At 47.7% G+C, this 18,963-nt stretch overlaps 1 protein-coding gene across 2 annotated transcripts in view; it reads left to right on the top strand.

Annotated features, from left to right (window-relative positions):
* Nucleotides 1-2,979: 2,979 nt before the first annotated feature.
* Nucleotides 2,980-18,963, top strand: part of PDZRN3 (PDZ domain containing ring finger 3) — a 268,944-nt gene continuing 252,960 nt past the window's right edge. The window contains exon 1 of one of the 2 annotated variants that reach the window (XM_070358887.1): nucleotides 2,980-3,840. In XM_070358887.1, coding sequence (XP_070214988.1) covers nucleotides 3,118-3,840 — 723 coding nt within the window. In that variant the 5' untranslated portion in view covers nucleotides 2,980-3,117. The remainder of the gene's footprint in view (nucleotides 3,841-18,963) is intronic. The other variant, XM_014483022.2, reaches the window with a different exon arrangement.

The raw sequence follows: 18,963 nt of genomic DNA on the forward strand, positions 1-18,963 counted from the left end.
AATTGCAGGTAGATTCTTTACCGTCTGAGCCATCAGGGATGAATCTTGCAGGCCCCAGAATGGCTGACATTGCTCTGGTAGGAGGCAAGCAATCTGACTGAGACATTTCACACTTGACAAATAAACCTTAATAAACCCTGGTGGTACTTTTAATTTGGTTTTTTAAAAAAGATGCTTATTAATCTAATTGTCTAGTGCTGTTTTGGCTGGTAGAGTATATATATTTAAGCCCAGGGAAGCCACCAAAAACAAGAAAAAAAAAAAACTTGCCCTTTTATTTCCCTTTCTCTAGTACTGAACCCACAAATTATCTGAAGCTCAGGGGAAACTGAGGACTGATAGAGAGAAAGGGGAGATGAGTAATGCTGGAGGTGTAGCGTGATTATCTATATATCTGTAAGGCGATGACTTTTGAGTTTAGGAGTTGTGGGGAGGCAGTGTGTGCTCACAGATGTTAAGAGTGAGGGCTCTGGAATCCTTTTGTGTGCATTCCTGACTGCTGTTCTTTTGTTGTTGTTCAGTCCCTCAGTCGTGTCCAACTCTCTGCAACCCCATGGACTGCAGCACTCCAGGCTTCCCTGTTCTTCACCATCTCCCAGAGCTTGCTCAAACTCATGTCACTCTTTTGCCTAAAGAGGCCAATCCACAGTCTGCTATAGTTTTTCTGTGGCCTCAGCTGTAGCATTTCATCAATAGCCTCTTAGTTGGCGATGCAGTGGGGGTGGTGGGACAAATCTTAAGAGAAACCTATACTCAAAGTAGGAGAAGGCAATGGCACCCCACTCCAGTACTCTTGCCTGGAAAATCCCATGGACGGAGGAGCCTGGAAGGCTGCAGTCCGTGGGGTCGCTGAGGGCCGAACACGACTGAGAGACTTCACTTTCACTTTCATGCATTGGAGAAGGAAATGGCAACCCACTCCAGTGTTCTTGCTTGGAGAATCCCAGGGACGGGGGAGCCTGGTGGGCTGCTGTCTATGTGGTCACACAGAGTCGGACACGACTGAAGCGACTTAGCAGTAGCATACCCAAACTAAGCAGTAAGCTTTCCCTGTTTCTCAAAACCAGTTTGGTTTGACGAGGATCACCCTGTTGATACTAGTCCACCCTATGAAACTGACAGGCCCACACACCTTTGGTGAAAGAATGTGTTTCTTACCCATTATCTGAGAACCTGTGAGCTGCTTAATAAATATACTGATGGAGGATTTCTGGCACCTGCTTATCTGAACAAAGGCCAATTATATTCCAAGAACTAGCGAAGGAATGCATTAATTGATTTAAGCAATTAAAGTCCCTACCACAAATAGACAACAAATGCCACCAACACAGATGAAAGAACACTATCCAGGGACCTCAACATGGCACTAAAAAAATCTAATCAGTGACAACTTTTGAAAGGCCAGTTCAAAACAAGTAATCCTTTTGGACATCAAGGCAACCTTCTTACTCTGGCAAAACAGTTACATAGTGAAGAGAAAGGCCATGGGCTTTTCTCAGCCACAGAAAGGAGAGAAGTAAAAGCAATTAGACAAAATGGATGCTGTAATCCCACTTTCCAGACCCCAGAGCCACACTAAACACTGAGATTCAACTTTTCCACTTCACTATTCAGGATCTGGCAGCACTTCCTAAATGAGAATGCCATAGCTTGATTTCTTTCTTACCAATTCTGGCCAGATGTTTCTTAGCCATGTCTATAGCCTGGGGTAGAGAAAGAAAAATTTTAAAAAATCACCAAATCCATGGATGTTGCTATGAATTGATCACGTAAGTTGGAATTCCAAAGTACTATTGCTGAAAACTGCCCTGCTTGAAACTACTCCCCAGCAGAAGCAAAACGTCCAGATTCATGGACTGCCACTTCCCAATCAGGTGGAAATCCACTGAGTAGTAGCATCAGCACCACTTGGAGGCTTTTTTTCACAAGCAGGTTCTCAGACTCCACCCCAGATGCAGGATCAGAATCTGCATCCACAGTAAAATTTGAGAAAGAATGCTCTACAGGGTCTTCAGGAGTAGTTTATCTTTTGCCTTTTCTCAGCCTGAGTTTCCTCAGTTGGAATATGGAAATATAACAAAGTGCATACAAAGGGGAAAAAAAAAATTGAAGGAAGACAGTTCACAGGAGCACAGGAGTGCGGAGGACTATGGAGGAACTTCTTGAAGTTCTACACTATGCAGTTTTTAACAATGTAAGACCAGGGTTACTTCTTTTGTAATAGGCGAAAATATTTTTTAAATACAGCTGATGCTCTCTCACAATATTGTACTGATGATTTTTAAAGGGACCAATGTAGCAGGGCCCAGCAACAAACTACAGTGCGGACAAGTCAAAGGTGTTAAGTGAATTGGGTGGAGCCAGAATGCAGCCGGTGAGCAGCTCTCCTTTCCGAAAACTGGCCCTCATACATTCGCTCTCAGCACCTGGAAACCTTGGCCTGGCAAACTTCGGGATCCGCTGAACCTCGGATCTGACCTGTAGTTGCCGGAGCGTCCCGCCGGCTCCGTAACTTTCCCTAGAATGAAATAATTAAATAAAGACCGTAAGTGCTGAAATAGCGGACCCCATGCAAAAATCTCTCTGCAGTCAGCCACGGAAAGAGGAGGCCGCGGAGTGGAGTCAAAAGTCGCAGTCTGGCCCGGACGGGGCTCCAGGGAAACTAGTCTGGGCGGCCGCAGCATCCTTAGAGGCTAACTCTGAGCTTTCTCAGCTGGCATTTTGTCTCCTGTAGCGAAAACTGCAAGACAGAGGAGTGGAGTTTCCCGAGAAGAGCTCAGGCTGGCGTCCTGGGCGGGCCAGTCCCCTCGGCGAGATTCTGGGTCTTCTCACTTTCCTCCGCCTCCCTCTCTCTCTCCCTCCCTCCCTCTCTCCTCCCTTTTGCGTCGGGCGGGCGGGAGGCCGCCGAGGCAGAATGGTCTTGCGCACGCGCTCGCGCAATTACGGCCGAGGAGTTCTGTTCCTCGGGCATTTTCCGAGGAAGTCTGGAGCAATTAGGCTCAGTCCGGGGAGAGCCAGCGAGCGAGCGGGCGGCGCTGCCGGCGCGTCTGGGCTGCCTCGCTGGGAGGGAGAGGGCGGCCGGCCGCCCGGCGGCGACCCCGGGCCCCGGCCGCCACCATGGGCTTCGAGCTGGACCGCTTCGACGGCGACGTGGACCCGGACCTGAAGTGCGCTCTGTGCCACAAAGTCCTGGAGGACCCGCTGACCACGCCGTGCGGCCACGTCTTCTGCGCCGGCTGTGTGCTGCCCTGGGTGGTGCAGGAGGGCAGCTGCCCGGCGCGCTGCCGCGGTCGCCTCTCGGCCAAGGAGCTCAACCACGTCCTGCCGCTCAAGCGCCTCATCCTCAAGCTGGACATCAAGTGCGCGCACGCGGCGCGCGGCTGCGGCCAGGTGGTCAAGCTACAACAGCTGCCCGAGCACCTCGAGCGCTGCGACTTCGCGCCCGCGCGCTGCCGCCACGCGGGCTGCGGCCAGGTGCTGCTGCGGCGAGACGTGGAGGCGCACATGCGCGACGCGTGCGACGCGCGGCCGGTGGGCCGCTGCCAGGAGGGCTGCGGGCTGCCCCTGACGCAAGGCGAGCAGCGCGCCGGAGGCCACTGTTGTGCGCGGGCCCTGCGGGCGCACAACGCCGCGCTGCAGGCCCGCCTGGGCGCGCTGCACAAGGCGCTCAAGAAGGAGGCGCTGAGGGCCGGCAAACGCGAGAAGTCCCTGGTGGCGCAGCTGGCCGCCGCACAGCTGGAGCTGCAGATGACCGCTCTGCGCTACCAGAAGAAGTTCACCGAGTACAGCGCGCGCCTTGACTCGCTTAGCCGCTGCGTGGCTCCGCCGCCCGGCGGCAAGGTAGGCGCCCGCCGCCCGCCCAGACCCCCTACTGACCCTGGGGCGCCTCCCAGTCCCTGCGGTCTTGGTGTTACCGGGAGCTTCCGGGAGCATCTCTGCCTCCCTCTTCTAACACTCCTTGCCAGATAGATCGCTTTGAGCAGGTCGGGGAATCAGTCTCACCTTGGCAACTGTTGTCCTTACAGATTAAACTCAGGGTGAAGTACAGCTGCAGCAGCTTCATCGGTTCTGGAAAAACTAAAAGGAATTCGAGAGCAGCGCAGAGTTAAGAGTGAGTGTGGCTCTTGAGTCAGAACCCTGTAGGGGCTTTGGTACAGACCAGATGGATGATCTTGGGCAAGTCGTTTAACCTCTTTGAAAGTTGGGAAACAGGGTTCCTCTACACGTGTACAGGAGATAAGATACTGACACACGCGATGTTAACTATATCCATGCACCCTCAGGCGGTCCGGAAAGAATCAAAGGAACCCACAGCCCAGCCCCTGGAGACTAGGTTAACAGGGCTGCCAGAAGAGAGGCCGCTGGAGTAAAAGCTGGATTCCAGTGTGAGCTCTGCTGCCAACTAGCTGGCTGACCTTGAGCAAGCTGCTTAAGCTCTCTCAAGTTGGAAAAGTAGGGCCCTAGAGATGTGACACAGGGGGTGAAACACTGCCAGGCCCCTCCTGTGGTATTCCTCCAGGGATTGAAAGAATTCCAGAAGGAATTAAAGGAACCGCCACCAAATATAAAGTAATAATTGGCAGTGAGGCCTCTGGAGTTAGAACTGTTTTTCGAGTCTGGGCTGTTGGCTAATGTTGTGACTTAATCCCAGGTGCTTCAATCTCTCTAAATGTAAAATAGATTCTTTGCCTGCTTCAGGGAGAGAACATATGAAAAGGATCTAGCAAGTTGCCCTGTAGAGAGCAAATGCTCAACAAGTGTTGCCTGTAATTATCTTTACCCTCCTTCCCTTGTAAGCCATCCCCCTGTCCTGGGAGTTGGTATAATTACAACAGCCACTACTGCTGGAGGCTTGCCTTGCTCCAGGCCCTCTGCTAAGCTCTTGTGCTTCTCAGCTGTTTCCTTTTTAATCAAGTAAGGGAGGCAGGTTGCTTCTCGTTTTGCAGACGAAGAGAACTCAGGACCAGTGAGGGGCAGCCCTGGCCCTGAGTCATGGCTTCGAGGTGGCAGAAGTGGGTTCCGAACCCACAGATGCCCAAGCTCTTAGCCACCATCGTGTCACTTCTCAGTGTAACCACAAGTACCATTTACTGAGGGTTTATTATGTACCAGCCACAGTAGCAAGCACTCTGCATGCATTCTGTATGTAATCCTCTGAGATGAGGAAGCAAGCACAGGTCACAGAACTTGTCCAGAGTCAAACGGTAACTCACGAGACAGAGCTAGGATTCAGGTTCCACCTCAGTTGTCAACCTTGGGCATTTTGAGATTTTGGACCCCCAAATTCTTTGCTATAGGAGTCTGTCCTGTGCACTAAGGGGCGTCCTTAGCCTCTACCTACTGGATTCCAGTAGAACCCCCTATCTCTAGGTGTGACCACCAGAAATGTCTGCGTGTTTTATCCCCTGAGGAGACACAGTCACCCACAGAGAACCAAGGTTTCCCTTGATTGCAGAGGCCACCTTTTCACCAACTGGTGAGGCACCTGGACCATGCCGCTGCCACTCTGGTTGCCTGTTGCAGGGGAGCAGAATGTGTGCGCCTGAGGGGTCCCCCAGGGGCCTGCCTGTGTCTGCTTGTCTACTTCGCCTCTCTGGCCCTTTCCCAGCCCCCTCTCCCATAGAGCACACCGACTCCCCCCTCTCGCCTCCACCCTGTCCTGGCCCCCGGCCTGTCTGTCAGCTGCAGCCTCAGCAGCTGGCCGGCTCTGGGTGAAGGGCAAATATTTACAGCTCTGAGGCTCACCCAGGACCGCACAGGCGTACAAAAGACTGGTGTGAGCCTGCAAGTCCCCAAAGCAGGGGGCCAAGCTCTGTCTACAAGCAGGCGCCGGGCTTGGGGTGAAGGAGTTCCCGGAGTTTCTCCTGTTTATGCTGTCATCTGGACTTCCTGCGGAGTTTTAAGTGACGCTTATTTATAAACAAGCCATTCACTTCCCCGGAGTTTATACATCATTCATTGTTAAGCTGGTTTATTATTTCTTCTTGCCTTTCTGTTTTCTTTCTGGAGTGTTTGGGTAAACTCTCTCTCGGAATCAAAAATATGATACTTGAATCAAAATTATGGATGTTTTTGAAGTTCTGTTGGGTGAGTCAGGAGGATAATCAGGGGCATTAAGCTTGGGGACAAGATGTTGCTTTCTGAGCTTACAGACAAAAGTTTCCTTCTGGAGTTGGAGCACTGCTCAGGACTTTCATGGACCTTAGTGCTGGCTTGAGAACAGCCAAGAAAGGCCTGGCCTGAAAGCTGAACTCAATTTTCTGGCCTCAGACCCTGGCCGTCTCAGCCCAGGCCTTAGGGGAAAGCGCACTGCTTTTGCCTTAAAGTTAACCCCTAGTCACCCTTGGGGAAAGCTTTCGCTGTTCCTGCATCTGCCAGACAGACCCCCTCCCACTGCAAGCTGTTTAAGAACTTGTTTATTTCATTGGCCGGACTCTCTGCTCCCACCGGGTACTGTTTATTCTCTTCTAAAAGGCAGAAGGATTTATATTCCTTGGAAACGGGCATGCACAAAACTTTTATTATTTTTTAAAAGTCCTATCACTTACCTCTCTGTTAAGAGCTAAAGTAGATAAGAAACACTCAGAAGATTTTTCCATACCCCTTGTTCAGGGCTTTAGAACTTGTACCATAAAGTGATCTGGCATTATTTAAATAATCTTAGATTGCAATTTTTGATATCCGCTGAAGAGAGCAGTCTGGCAGGCTGTAGTCCACGGGGTCGCAAAGAGTCGGACACCACTGAGCAACGAACACTTAAGCATTTAGGGTTTAGAGCTAGGGTTTGGCATCGTTTCTTCTGCTCTGAAAGGTGAGCTCACACAGGTCTTCTCAAACCTGCATATGATTGGAATCATCTGGAGATGAAACAAGAGATTCCTGAATCTCACCCTTGGAGATTCTGCCCCATCAGGGTGTGAGGAGCGTGAGGTTCTGGCAAGTTCCCAGCTGATGCTAGGCCACCTAGCACATTTTGGGTAACTGCTCATCTAGACAGAGAGTTTAGGCTCAAGTACAGATGTAGACCAACATGTGTTCTTTTTCTTCACACAGTTATGATTTTACTGATCATTGTCTAAACATCTCTTCCTGAATATTTTATGAAGGACCAGTGCATAGTTCTCAAACCCAGAGCGCCTAGCAGCTGTATGGTAGGTAACATGGCCCAGAAAGGCATCTTGAACCAATCTGCAGCCCTATCCAGGCTACAGCAGACTTGGTGAAACTATACTTACAGATGTTAAAGAGTTTGGCTCCCAGCCTCAGTTTCCCACCCTGACTTACCACCTGATTCTAGGAACAAAGGCATTCCACAGCAAAAAAAAAAAAAAAGTATTTGACTTTCTGGGAAAGGGAAGGTTCTGGGCACAACTTTCCTTGGAATTTTTGAGAAACTTGAGACTGAACCTCAGTAGCATCTGCTCTTTTACCCCCACATTCAGTCTTTCATTAAACCTGGTTGATTTTACTTCCTGAACACTTCCTGAGTCTGTTCACCACTCTCAAGCCCCATCAGATCATCACTTTGGTCCAAACCAGAATTTCCTGACCTCAGCACTGTTAGCATCTTGAGCTGAATCATTCTTGGTTGTGTGTGTGTGTGGTGTGTGTGTGTTGTGTGCATTATAAGATGCGGACCAGCATCCTTGCCTCTACCTTCTAGATGCCAGGAGCAATTCCCACAGCATGAAAATCACAGATATCTCCAGACGCTGTCATTGTCCCCTCTGGGACAGAAATCAGCCCTGGTCTCAACCCCCATCACCTCTTACCTAGACCACAGCTGTTCCCTCTCTGTATCTTCTTGCTTCCTTCCAGTGACCTCATGCTGGGAATCATCTCTTAGAAATGTAAATCTGATACCCTGCTCAGTCACTAAGTCATGTTTGACTCTTTGCAACGCCATGAACTATAACCCACCAGGCTCCTCTTCCCTGGGATTCTCCAGGCAAGAATACTGAAGGGGGTTGCCATTTCCTCCTCTACGAGATCTTCCGGACCCAGGGATCAAACCCACATCTCCTGCATCGGCAGGTGGATTCTTTACCACTGCGCCACCTGGGAACTTCAAGCCTGCTGTGCCTTGAGTTTCTCTTGGATGGATGTAAGGTGAAGCACACTCTGGGTCCTGCCTGCCTGTGCTCTTCTTTGCTTTAGTCTCTCTTCCCAGGTTCTGTGGTCTCTGAGAATAGACCCATGAGCTCTTTCCTGCCCCTGGGCCTTTGCCCTTGCTCTTTTTTCCCCTAGGAATAGTCTTTCCAGTTGCTCATCACTAGGTAACCTAGGTGATTGGCAGGTTTTCCAACTCTTCACCTTCTACCCCTTGCCTTGCTGTCGGCACTTGGGGTTTGCTCGTGGCTAGATGACCTTTCTATGCTCCCACCATCATCACCTGCGGAAAGCCCTCCCTCTGGCCTGACAGACTAGGGCTGGTACCCTGATACTCTCACTTTGGTGCTCCGCCTGCATGGCCTTCTTCACTGCTGTGACTGAATAACAGGAAGAGCTTATTGTCTGTGAGGGACGGTAAAGGAAGGACCACGTGTGCATTCTTCAGGGCTATGTCCTGGCACCAGTTCGGTCACCAGGTACTCTGTGAACTCTTGATATGTTTTCAGTGAATAAATTCAAGATCGAAAGGGTGTCTTGTCAGCCGTCAAAACTTTTCAGGTTGCTGACCAAGAGTGAGCTTGTTAGCTCACTCTTAAAAAATAATGAGTTTTTCCGTGACCTGCAAGTGAACAAAATTGTTTCCAGGTTTGTGGGAGGCATGCTTTTTGTTTCCCCAAGATCCACCCAGATCAAACTGTATAAAGCCCCAAATCCCAGAAACAGTTTTGTCTGTTTCAGAATTCCTGGAGATAGTGAATCTATAATAGACAGTTGTATGGAAAGGTGTTCCAGATGTCCAAACACTTTGAAATGTGTCTATCAGAGTGTTCACAATTCAGTGTCTTTTCTGTTTCTGAAAAGCGTCAGGAGAATGACTGTTCTGTGCTGTCCCAGTTCAGCTAAAACGACTTGTGGGCTGTTGCATCCATTTCATTTCAGTGCTATATATAGAAAACTAGGATTCAGCTTACAGATGTATTTCCCAGCTACACTGGCTCAAATGATCATAACTGAATAATAGGAATTGGGAATTCTGTTGCCGTCTATCTGTAAGTGGCTCTTTCTGAGTTCAGAAATGATGTTTGCTTCTTTGTGAAAATATTTGATGAGAGAGAATCTATGTATAAGCTGGTTTGTGTTGGCTGTAGACACGGGGCTTAAAAGAAAGAGAAATAAAATTCATTGAGTTTTACTGGGTGCCATCCAGTACTCTTGCCTGGAAAATCTCATGGATGGAAGAGCCTGGTAGGCTGCAGTCCATGGGGTCGCTAAGAGTCGGACATGACTGAGTGACTTCGTTTTTCACTTTCATGCACTGGAGAAGGAAATGGTAACCCACTCCAGTGTTCTTGCCTGGAGAATCCCAGGGATGGTGGAGCCTGGTGGGCTGCCGTCTGTGGGGTCGCACAGAGTCGGACATGACTGAAGTGACTTAGCAGCAGCATACACTTAGGGTGCTTTGTGTATGTACACACATTAACTTCCCTATCTTATTCATTTGGTAGATGGTTTTTTGGGGGGTTTTTGGTAAGAGAGACAGATTGTAAAACACTATAAAACAGCTGGGTTCAGACTAGAAGTTGTATGGATTCGGATTCTAATTGTGTAGAGATGGGATTTGCACCCAGAACCTGATTCCAAGCTGTTACCAAAATAAGACAGTATTTTCTCCTGAGGCAGTATCCCCTCCAAAGGCTCATACAGGTTTCCAAAGAGCTGCTTCTCTACATGCCAGCACTTCAGAAAGACTCTGCAAACTTAGGACCCACAACCCATTACAGATGGAAAAAGAAAGATTCTGAAGGTCAAATAACTTCCCCAGCATCATCTTCTGGCTCCAAGTTGGTCCGATGGCTTGTGGTTCATGGTGATGAAGTGGGTTCACCCCAGGCTGTAATTCCCATCTTCAGAGGTCTGGTGTGGAGCACATGGAGTATAAAACAAAACAGGTTCTCACTATAAAAGAGAGACAAAAGGAAAAGAAAAAGATGGTGTCTTGGATGGAATCATGCCTCATTCCCTAATTTTTAATCATTCCCTAATTTTGAACCTAATAAGTTAAAGAGTGGCTGGTGGTAGGAAGCAAATGAAATTCTTCCGAACGTGTTCTTTCGGGTTAGGTTCTCACATGCTTACACACTGTGTGCCAGGCACTGGGATGGGCACCGCTGGGTACAAAGGGGAATGTGCACAGCTTTCACTCCTGGATTCGTTAGACACCCACTTGTGTCTTTGAAAACGCCACGTTGTTCTGTTCTTTGCTCATCCGAGTTGTGGGTCACCTCTGTCCTCCCTGACTAATGGGGTTCTAATAAGCCTGTTCCAATAAGAAAGGGAAGTGGTGTAACATAATGATTACTCTTGTAAAGAAAATAACTAACAGATGGACCTGGGCGTCCATCTTTCTCCCCGACCCTGTGAGTCTGTTTATGGGGAGCCTAAGGGGCGGAGCCACAGTGCAGCCCGCGTGTACATGGGCCCTGCAGTGGTCCCTTCTCCAGGAAGGGGAGTCTGATGAGCTTTTCCCCTGGCAGAGGACCTGTGCAGAAATGAGTCCTGGACAGAGGGGTCACCCTAGAATTTTGCGAGAAGCTGTTTTCAGGTGCCCTGTGTCTTTGCTGCACATTATCAGGAAGGGGGTGAAGTCCCATTCAGGTTGCACGTCAGGGTTGGATGCAAGCCTGTGTCACCGGCAGCTCCAGGGTACCCTGAATTGAGCTGGTGTGTGATTAGTATCAAACCCTGGAGTCAGTGATATGCAGGCTCCTGTGCTGCTTCTGCCTCATTGTTGAGGGTCTCTGGGAGGATCCTCTAATCTCCTGTTAGCCTTAACTGCCTCATCTCTAAAATGGGCTAATGTTATGCCCATATGGGACAGGCTTTAGGATAAAATGAAAGTGTTTGAAAGTGTTAGCTGCTCAGTTGTGTCCAGCTGTTTGCAACCCCATGGACTGGAGCCACCAGACTCCTCTGTCCATGGAATTCTCCAGTCGAGAATGCTGGAGTGGGTACCATTCCCTTCTCCAGGGGATCTTCTTGACCCAGGGATCGAACTGGCTCTCCAGCAGGCAGGATCCTAATCAGGCTTACCGAGCATTTGTTGAACATTTATTAAGTACCTGTAGGTTTGGGGTTCTTCTCCAAGTAAATCACTGAAGAAACTTTAGAAATTGGAGATGGTTTAATGAAGAAGAAGGAAAGGGATCTTTTATTCAAAGGATCACAGGCTCATTGCAAACCTCAGTCTGCCCCTGGGTAACCCGTTCTCTGGGTGTCTCTTCTCTAACTGCTTGTCAGTGCTGGAGACTTTGAGAAAGAGGGATGTTCATGTCAGTTGCACTGCATCTGGGTAACAGCTCTGGGCTGTACCTAAAGCTGCAAACAAAATGTGCTTACTGCATGTTTATGTGTATTCATTTGTCCTTTTGCAGTTACCAAACTAACGAGAGGTCAGTTCAGTTCATTTGCTCAGTCACATCTGACTCTTTGCAACCCCATGGACTGCAGCACGCCAGGCCTCCCTGTCCATCACCAACTCCCGGAATTTACTCAAACTCATGTCCATTGATTTATTTGGTGATGAGAACCAGCCATCTCATCTTCTGTCACCCCCTTCTCCTCCTGCCCTCAGTCTTGCCCAGCATCAGGGTCTTTTCCACCAAGCTGGCTCTTTTCTTCAGGTATACAAAGTATTGGAGCTTCAGCATCAGTCCTTCCAATGAATATTCAAGACTGATTTCCTTCGGGGTTGACTGGTTTGATCTCCTTGCAGTCCAAGGGACTCTCAAGAGTCTTCTCCAAAACCACAGTTCAAGAGCATCAATTCTTCAGCACTCAGCTTTCTTTATGGTCCAACTCTTTACATCCATACATGACTACTGGAAAAACAAGAGGAGGGGAGGCAGGCCAAACTCCCACCATCCTGTAAGCAGGAACATAGGACATTACAGCTGGGTAGCCTTTGCTTTGCTTCTGATTTGGAGGAGAAAATGCTCTGGGTTGGGTGACTGGATGGTCATATCTCAAAAACGGAAACCACCTTGCAGTCCATCAAGTGGAAATGGGAAAACGCTGTAGTCCCTTAAGTTAGTTTGTTGTGTCCGTGAAAATGTCGCCTGGAGGTGTTCTCCAGAAAAGTGAATGAGCAGATGATAAAAATGAGAGACACAGTCTTGAAATCAGACTCATGCAAATGGAGAAGTAGACTTGGGGGTTTCTCAGGTTATTTAAATATAACAGCAACAGGCTAAAAATATGTGTATATTTTGGCCTAGGGCGACACTGACAATCCGTGCTTAATTTCTGAGGGTATTCTTCAAAACCATCTTGTTTGGCTTATGGATGCATGTTTCCTAGTCTGTGGCTCCAGGAAATCTTTGTCCTTTTTGCCTGTCCCCCCACGCCCTTTATCTCTCTTCATCCTCCCTATTCTCGTGGCAGGTACATGCTGCTAATACCTCTGTTAATCTCATCCATTTCCAATTTGTTTTCAAGCATCATTCTCTAAGACTCCCTTTGGTCTTAGGCGTAAGCAGTTTCCCCTTCTGCTCTTCCTCCAAGAACACCTTCTTCAGAACTGAGGTTGCAGTTACAGGGAGGGCTTAGTCCAGGCTGCTTCCCCATTAAAAACATATTTTGACTGACGAAGAGGACCGAAGCATCTCAGTTCGGAGAAAGAGAAGGCATTCCATCTCTTTGGGAGAGAATGTCTGGTGGCCAGCTCTGTCTCCTGGTCCCCCCAGCCCCGCCCTCCACATTTTTGCCCTCTCTTGTCACTAGTCAGCAGACAGAGCTGTTTCCCAGCTGTGCGAGTCTTTGAGAGCTTTGCATAATCTGAGGCCGAGAGGTGTCGCGTCATCCCAGATATGCAGACGAGTGGTCAGTCAATTACAGTGCTCATAACCCGCCAGGCGGCTTTCCAGTCGAGCCAGTTCTCAGCTGCGAGTCCCACGGCGGCAGTAATCAAGGAACACCCGTCACGGGGCGGAAAGGAGTTTGTAGAAAGGATCCACATTGACAGTGGCGTGGATGGACTTTGAGGGCCGCCACATAGATTAGAAGATGGCTGGCGTCCAAGTTTCTGAGGCCGGGTTGTTTGGAGGAGAGCGGTGCGGTGACTTCAGAGTGATGCTGAGAGGAAGAGGGACTGTGCCATAGAAAGACGGTTTACATTCTTGGACTTAAAACAAGAACAGCCACCATATGGTGTCTTTCTGACAAAGGACTTGTGACTTCTGTGTTTTCACCGTGACTTTTATTTCCCTCCTCTTAATCTTGTCCAGTGAGACCTTAAATTAGGCAGATTATAAATCGGGTGTTGTTTTTTTTAAACACTGATCTGGTAGTTACATGTTGGAGTATAATAGCCAAGCGTATTTTCAGCAGAACCGATTGTATGTTCCTGAACTTGGAGCTTCTATTTCTGCTTGTAATTTACCTGCTGTGGGTGGCTCATGCCACGCCCCCTTCTCCCAGGTTACTAAGTCTCTGCCCTGTCACCCTTGGAAAGACCTAAGCAGCTTCTGAGGAGACCCTGCAGTACACTGGGGGCCTGACTGTCTGCTTGAGTTGGATTCTGGGGCGGAGATGGGGGGCTGAGCATCTGTTAGAGCTTCGTGCCTGCTTCCCACAGAACCAGTCCTGGCTGGACTCCAGAATATGAAGGCATCTTTATTTCCCATCCCCAAGTTAGCGCTGTAAGTCAGAGCTCATTGCCCTCCCAAGTCCTGGCTCTGGAGGGAAGAGACCCTGCCATTCAGGAAGAGTAATAAAATAGGGGGCGACTCTAGGAAAAGCTGCCAAGGAGGTACCATCTCTTTTCCATTTTTGTTGCCCCCCCATCAAGTTCTCTCACTTTAAATTTTTGTTGGAATATAGCTGCTTTACAATGCTGCTCTTTACTCAAAATTCTCCAAGCCAGGCTTCAGCAATACGTGAACCATGAACTTCCAGATGTTCAAGCTGGTTTTAGAAAATGCAGAGGAACCAGAGACCAAATTGCCAACATCTGCTGGATCATGGAAAAAGCAAGAGAGTTCCAGAAAAACATCTATTTCTGCTTTATTGACTATGCCAAAGCCTTTGACTATGTGGATCACAATAAACTGTGGAAAATTCTGAAAGAGATGGGAATACCAGACCACCTGACCTGCCTCTTGAGAAATTTGTATGCAGGTTAGGAAGCAACAGTTAGGACTGGACATGGAACAACAGACTGGTTCCAAATAGGAAAAGGAGTACGTCAAGGCTGTATATTGTCACCCTGCTTATTTAACTTAAATGCAGAGTACATCATGAGAAATGCTGGGCTGGAAGAAGCACAAGCTGGAATCAAGATTGCCGGGAGAAATATCAATAACCTCAGATATGCAGATGACACCACCCTTATGGCAGAAAGTGAAGAGGAACTAAAAAGCCTCTTGATGAAAGTGAAAGAGGAGAGTGAAAAAGTTGGCTTAAAGCTTAACATTCAGAAAACGAAGATCATGGCATCCGGTCCCATCACTTCATGGGAAATAGATGGGGAAACAGTGGAAACAGTGTCAGACTTTATTTTTCTGGGCTCCAAAATCACTGCAGATGGTGACTGCAGCCATGAAATTAAAAGACGCTTACTCCTTGGAAGGAAAGCTATGACCAACCTAGATAGCATATTGAAAAACAGAGACATGACTTTGCCAACAAAGGTCCATCTAGTCAAGGCTATGGTTTTTCCAGTGCTCATGTGTGGATGTGAGAGTTGGACTGTGAAGAGAGCTGAGCGCCGAAGAGTCGATGCTTTTGAAGTGTGGTGTTGGAGAAGACTCTTGAGAGTCCCTTGGACTGCAAGGAGAGGTCCATTCTGAAGGAGATCAGCCCTGGGATTTCTTTGGAGGGAATGATGCTAAAGCTGAAACTCCAGTACATTGGCCACCTCATGCGAAGAGTTGACTCATTGGAAAAGACTCTGATGTTGGGAGGGGGTGGGGGCAGGAGGAAAAGGGGACAACAGAGGATGAGATGGCTGGATGGCATCACTGACTCGATGGATGTGAGTCTGGGTGAACTCCAGGAGTTGGTGATGGACAGAGAGGCCTGGCATGCTGCGATTCACGGGGTCGCAAAGAGTCGGACACGACTGAGCGAATGAACTGAACTGAACAATGCTGCTCTTAATTCCTGTTGTATTGCAAAGTGAGTCAACTATATGTACACATATATCCCCTCTTTTTTTTGCATTTCCATCCCATTTAGGTCACCACAGAGCACTGAGTAGAGTTCCCTATGCTAGCAGTCCCTGACCTCTTTGGTACCAGGGACCAGTTTCACGGAAGACAGTCGTTTCCAGGGGCTGGGGATGGTTTCGGGATGATTCAGTATGGTTTACTGTGCTCTTCATGTCTCTTATTATTACATCGGCTCCACCTGAAGTCATCAGTCCTTAGATCCCGGAGGCTGGGCACGCCTGCCCTGTGCTGTAAGGGGGTTCTCATTAGTTACCTGTTTTATACACAGTGTCAATAGTGTGTATACGTCACTCCCAGTCTCTCCCTTTCCCTTTCTTCTCCGCCCATCAAGACTCAGTTCTCTGGTAGAATTGGAAGCTGTCCCAGTGTCTCAGCAGCCCTCCGGTGTCCTCTGTTCCCAGCTCCTTCCTCCACTGTCCGTATCCAAGTCCGCACTTCCTTTGACTTGATGTCTCTTCTGTGCTGTCGTGAGGACATCTCCTTCCATGCCTGGGGACATCCTTCGTCTGATTTCCCTCCTCACGCTCCAGCCATGATCAGTGCCCTTTGCCCATCCTATCTCCTCGGCCCTGAAGCTCCAGGTTCAGGCCGAGCTGCTCCCCTTGTCTGTATCATGTCTCTTTCCCACCGCCTCCAGAATAAAATCTGCCTCCTGGCCCTTCAGCAGCCCTCCAAGACCGTGCTGCTCTTTCTCCAGACTTGGGAAGAGGAGAAATGTGTACGTGGATATAGTTCCCATTTGAGGGCCAGATGTTGTGATGAACATGTAACTGTCTTGGGCCTCAGCTCTCCCAGACTTGCTGTAGACTAAGTTAATTTAGGATTAGACATTCTCCATTTCTGGGGTTTTGTAGCAGAGTCATTTATGTGGTCAGAGAGTACCATGGTGCTGTGCTTGGCTCATGTCTGGAGTCCTTGCTATTGGCCAAGCCCGGTACAGAGGCACTGGGCAGGAATAGTCCCATCTCATTCATGTTTCGGAAGAAGCCATTATTCTCCTCCTCCTCAGAAGGAAAAAACTAAAGTCACGTTCTGACTCCGAAGTCCAGGATCTTAACCGTCACCCTGTTCCTGTGAAGGGCACTGTATTCTTATGACACCGTTCAGGGTATAATAGAAACTCTGATCTTTGCCACTGTTGGTGCATAGTCCAAATAAGCCTTGCTTAAAACTCTAATTAGAAAACAAATTAGATGTCTAATCCTTCCTGACATTTTAATGTGAAGGCTGAGTATTTTGAGGCAAAGGGGTTTAGGGTAGGGTGCACATGTTTACCAGCACAGGAGCAAGAACTTGGCTGTTGGAGTCCGTGGGTTGGGTTCCAACCCCGCCCCTCCCTCTTGGCAGCCACGTGATCTTCAGCAAGTGTATGCGATTCTCAGAGCCTCAGTTTCCCAGGTACAGAGCTTTGATATAATACCTGCCTCAAAAGCCTGATGTTTTGGTTACTCAGTTGTTTATGTGAAAGAGAGCTCTTTCCCATCTTTTATTTTGTTATATCAAGACATTGAGAAAGTTTCAAAGCGTGGGTTATGATAAACTACCAAGGCAGAGCAATATTAATTAAATTTTCCTTTAGATGATTGATGTTACTTACAAATGTAACATCTGTGAACAGTTGGGAAAGCAGCATTGATGAGAACCTTTGTCCTTATTCCGTTTATCCATCTCTTGAGATCTTTGAGGCTCAGATGATAAAGAATCTGCCCACAATGCAGGAGACCCAGATTTGATCTCTGGTTTGGGAAGAGCCCTTGGAAAAGGGAATGGCAACCTGCTCCAGTATTCTTGCCTAGAGAATCCCATGGACAGAGGAGCCTGAAGAGCTATAGCCCATGGGGTCACAAAGAGTTGGACATGACTGAGTGACACTTTCACTTTCTTTGCTTTACTGGGTAGAGTATAACTGAATGAGAATCATTTAAATACCCTCTATCCTGATACACTTTGAACCCAGGAACAGATTAAATCATTAATCAGAAATTAATCTGTTAACATGGTATTATGTGAAGCCTCCTGTTAAAATTCTCTATTAACATTTCTTCTGAAGAATCAGAAAGTAAACAAAAGTAGTTCAGGTTGCTTAGGGGGAAGGAAGTGGAAAGGAAAAATCAGAATGGAGCTCAGGGTGTCGGAGAAAAGAAACTGACCTTTGAGAGTTAGAGAAATGAAAGTAATTCAGTCTAGCCAGAGCATTTCTCTTCTCTGTCATCACTCCCAGCATCATGTGTTGAAACTTCCATATGGTGGCTCAGTCCTGTAAATTAGTCCTAAAATAGGCAATGTCACCTAAAGCCAGTGTGTAAGCCTGCTGGACAACAGACTGGGTCAACACACTTCTAGAAAAAGAGAACATGTTCTCTTAGCTCCTGCGGTTGTTTGCATCTGGCAGGGAGGGTTAGAGGGTTAACCTGACTGTTAACTTGATCAGTCTTTGCAGATTGATGTTTGGCTACATGATGTTGTTTCAGGCATTGTCTCAGTTGGTCTCCATTGTCCCTGGAAAGAGATCTCTGAGTTTGGGACCAGACCTTGGTGTCTCTGGGTATCTCAGGCTGGATCTTTTGGAGATTAATAGTTTAATAAAGAGTTTAGAGTTCTGTTCTGGTACTGGTTTCCTGGCCAAGACCTCCTATAATAAGTTTCTTTGTGGAACTTTTTGGAATGCCATCAATGGAATCAGCTTGGGTGGGACCTCAGATGTTGCCAGGTTACATGGCAGTCTTCTACATCCACACAAGAAGGACGTTAGTGTAGAGAGTTGCGGTCTAGAATCTAGGAGATCATGGGTTTAAATGCCAGTGACCTCTTACTAGCTCCTTGACAAGCTTTTTTAATCCTCCCAATCTTCCCACCTATATCTTGAGAATGGTAATAGCGCCAGTTGATAAGATTGGTTGGATTATTAGACAAAATAAAGCACTTAAGTGCTCAGTATAATTTCCAACACATGATAAAGAGCCAGTAAAAGTTAGCTGTTATTGTTGTTAATGTAATATGATTTCTTTATTTTTCATTTAAAAAAAAAATAGTTATCACACAGTAGATTTAAAATGAGTCTGTTTTAATCATTTAGCTGTGCATTCTCCTTTTTGCCTCATTTGAGGTTGTCCAACCAGAGCTATCTGCCTTAGAATACTGTGACCTGGCAGTTTCTATTATTGATTAGTTATGAAAGCCAGAAATGTAAGCTATGTATGATAACTCACTCAAATTCCCATGTATTTCTTTTTCAGCTAAGATAAAGCAAGATGTGGACTTAGCAACCTTTTCCATTTCCAAGGCAGAAAGATATAAACTGTTTAAGTTTGCAAAACATTGCATTTACATCTCTAAACTATTAGGGTTATTCTGCAAGGTTTAGTCTCGCTGTTGGTTCAAATTAATGATAAAGATTGATACCATTGATGAAAGTGAAAGTGAAAGTCACTCAGTCGTGTCTGACTCTTTGTGACCCCATGGACTATACAGGCCATGGAATTCTCTAGGCCAGAATACTGGATTGGGTAGTCATTCCCTTCTCCAGCGGGTTTTCCCAACCCAGGAATCGAAGCCGGGTCTCCTGCATTGCAGGCGGATTCTTTTACCAACTGAGCTACCAGGGAAACTAGATGCTCTGAATGGT

Source organism: Bos mutus, chromosome 22 (genome assembly GCF_027580195.1).
Source record: "Bos mutus isolate GX-2022 chromosome 22, NWIPB_WYAK_1.1, whole genome shotgun sequence".
NCBI lineage: Eukaryota > Metazoa > Chordata > Mammalia > Artiodactyla > Bovidae > Bos > Bos mutus.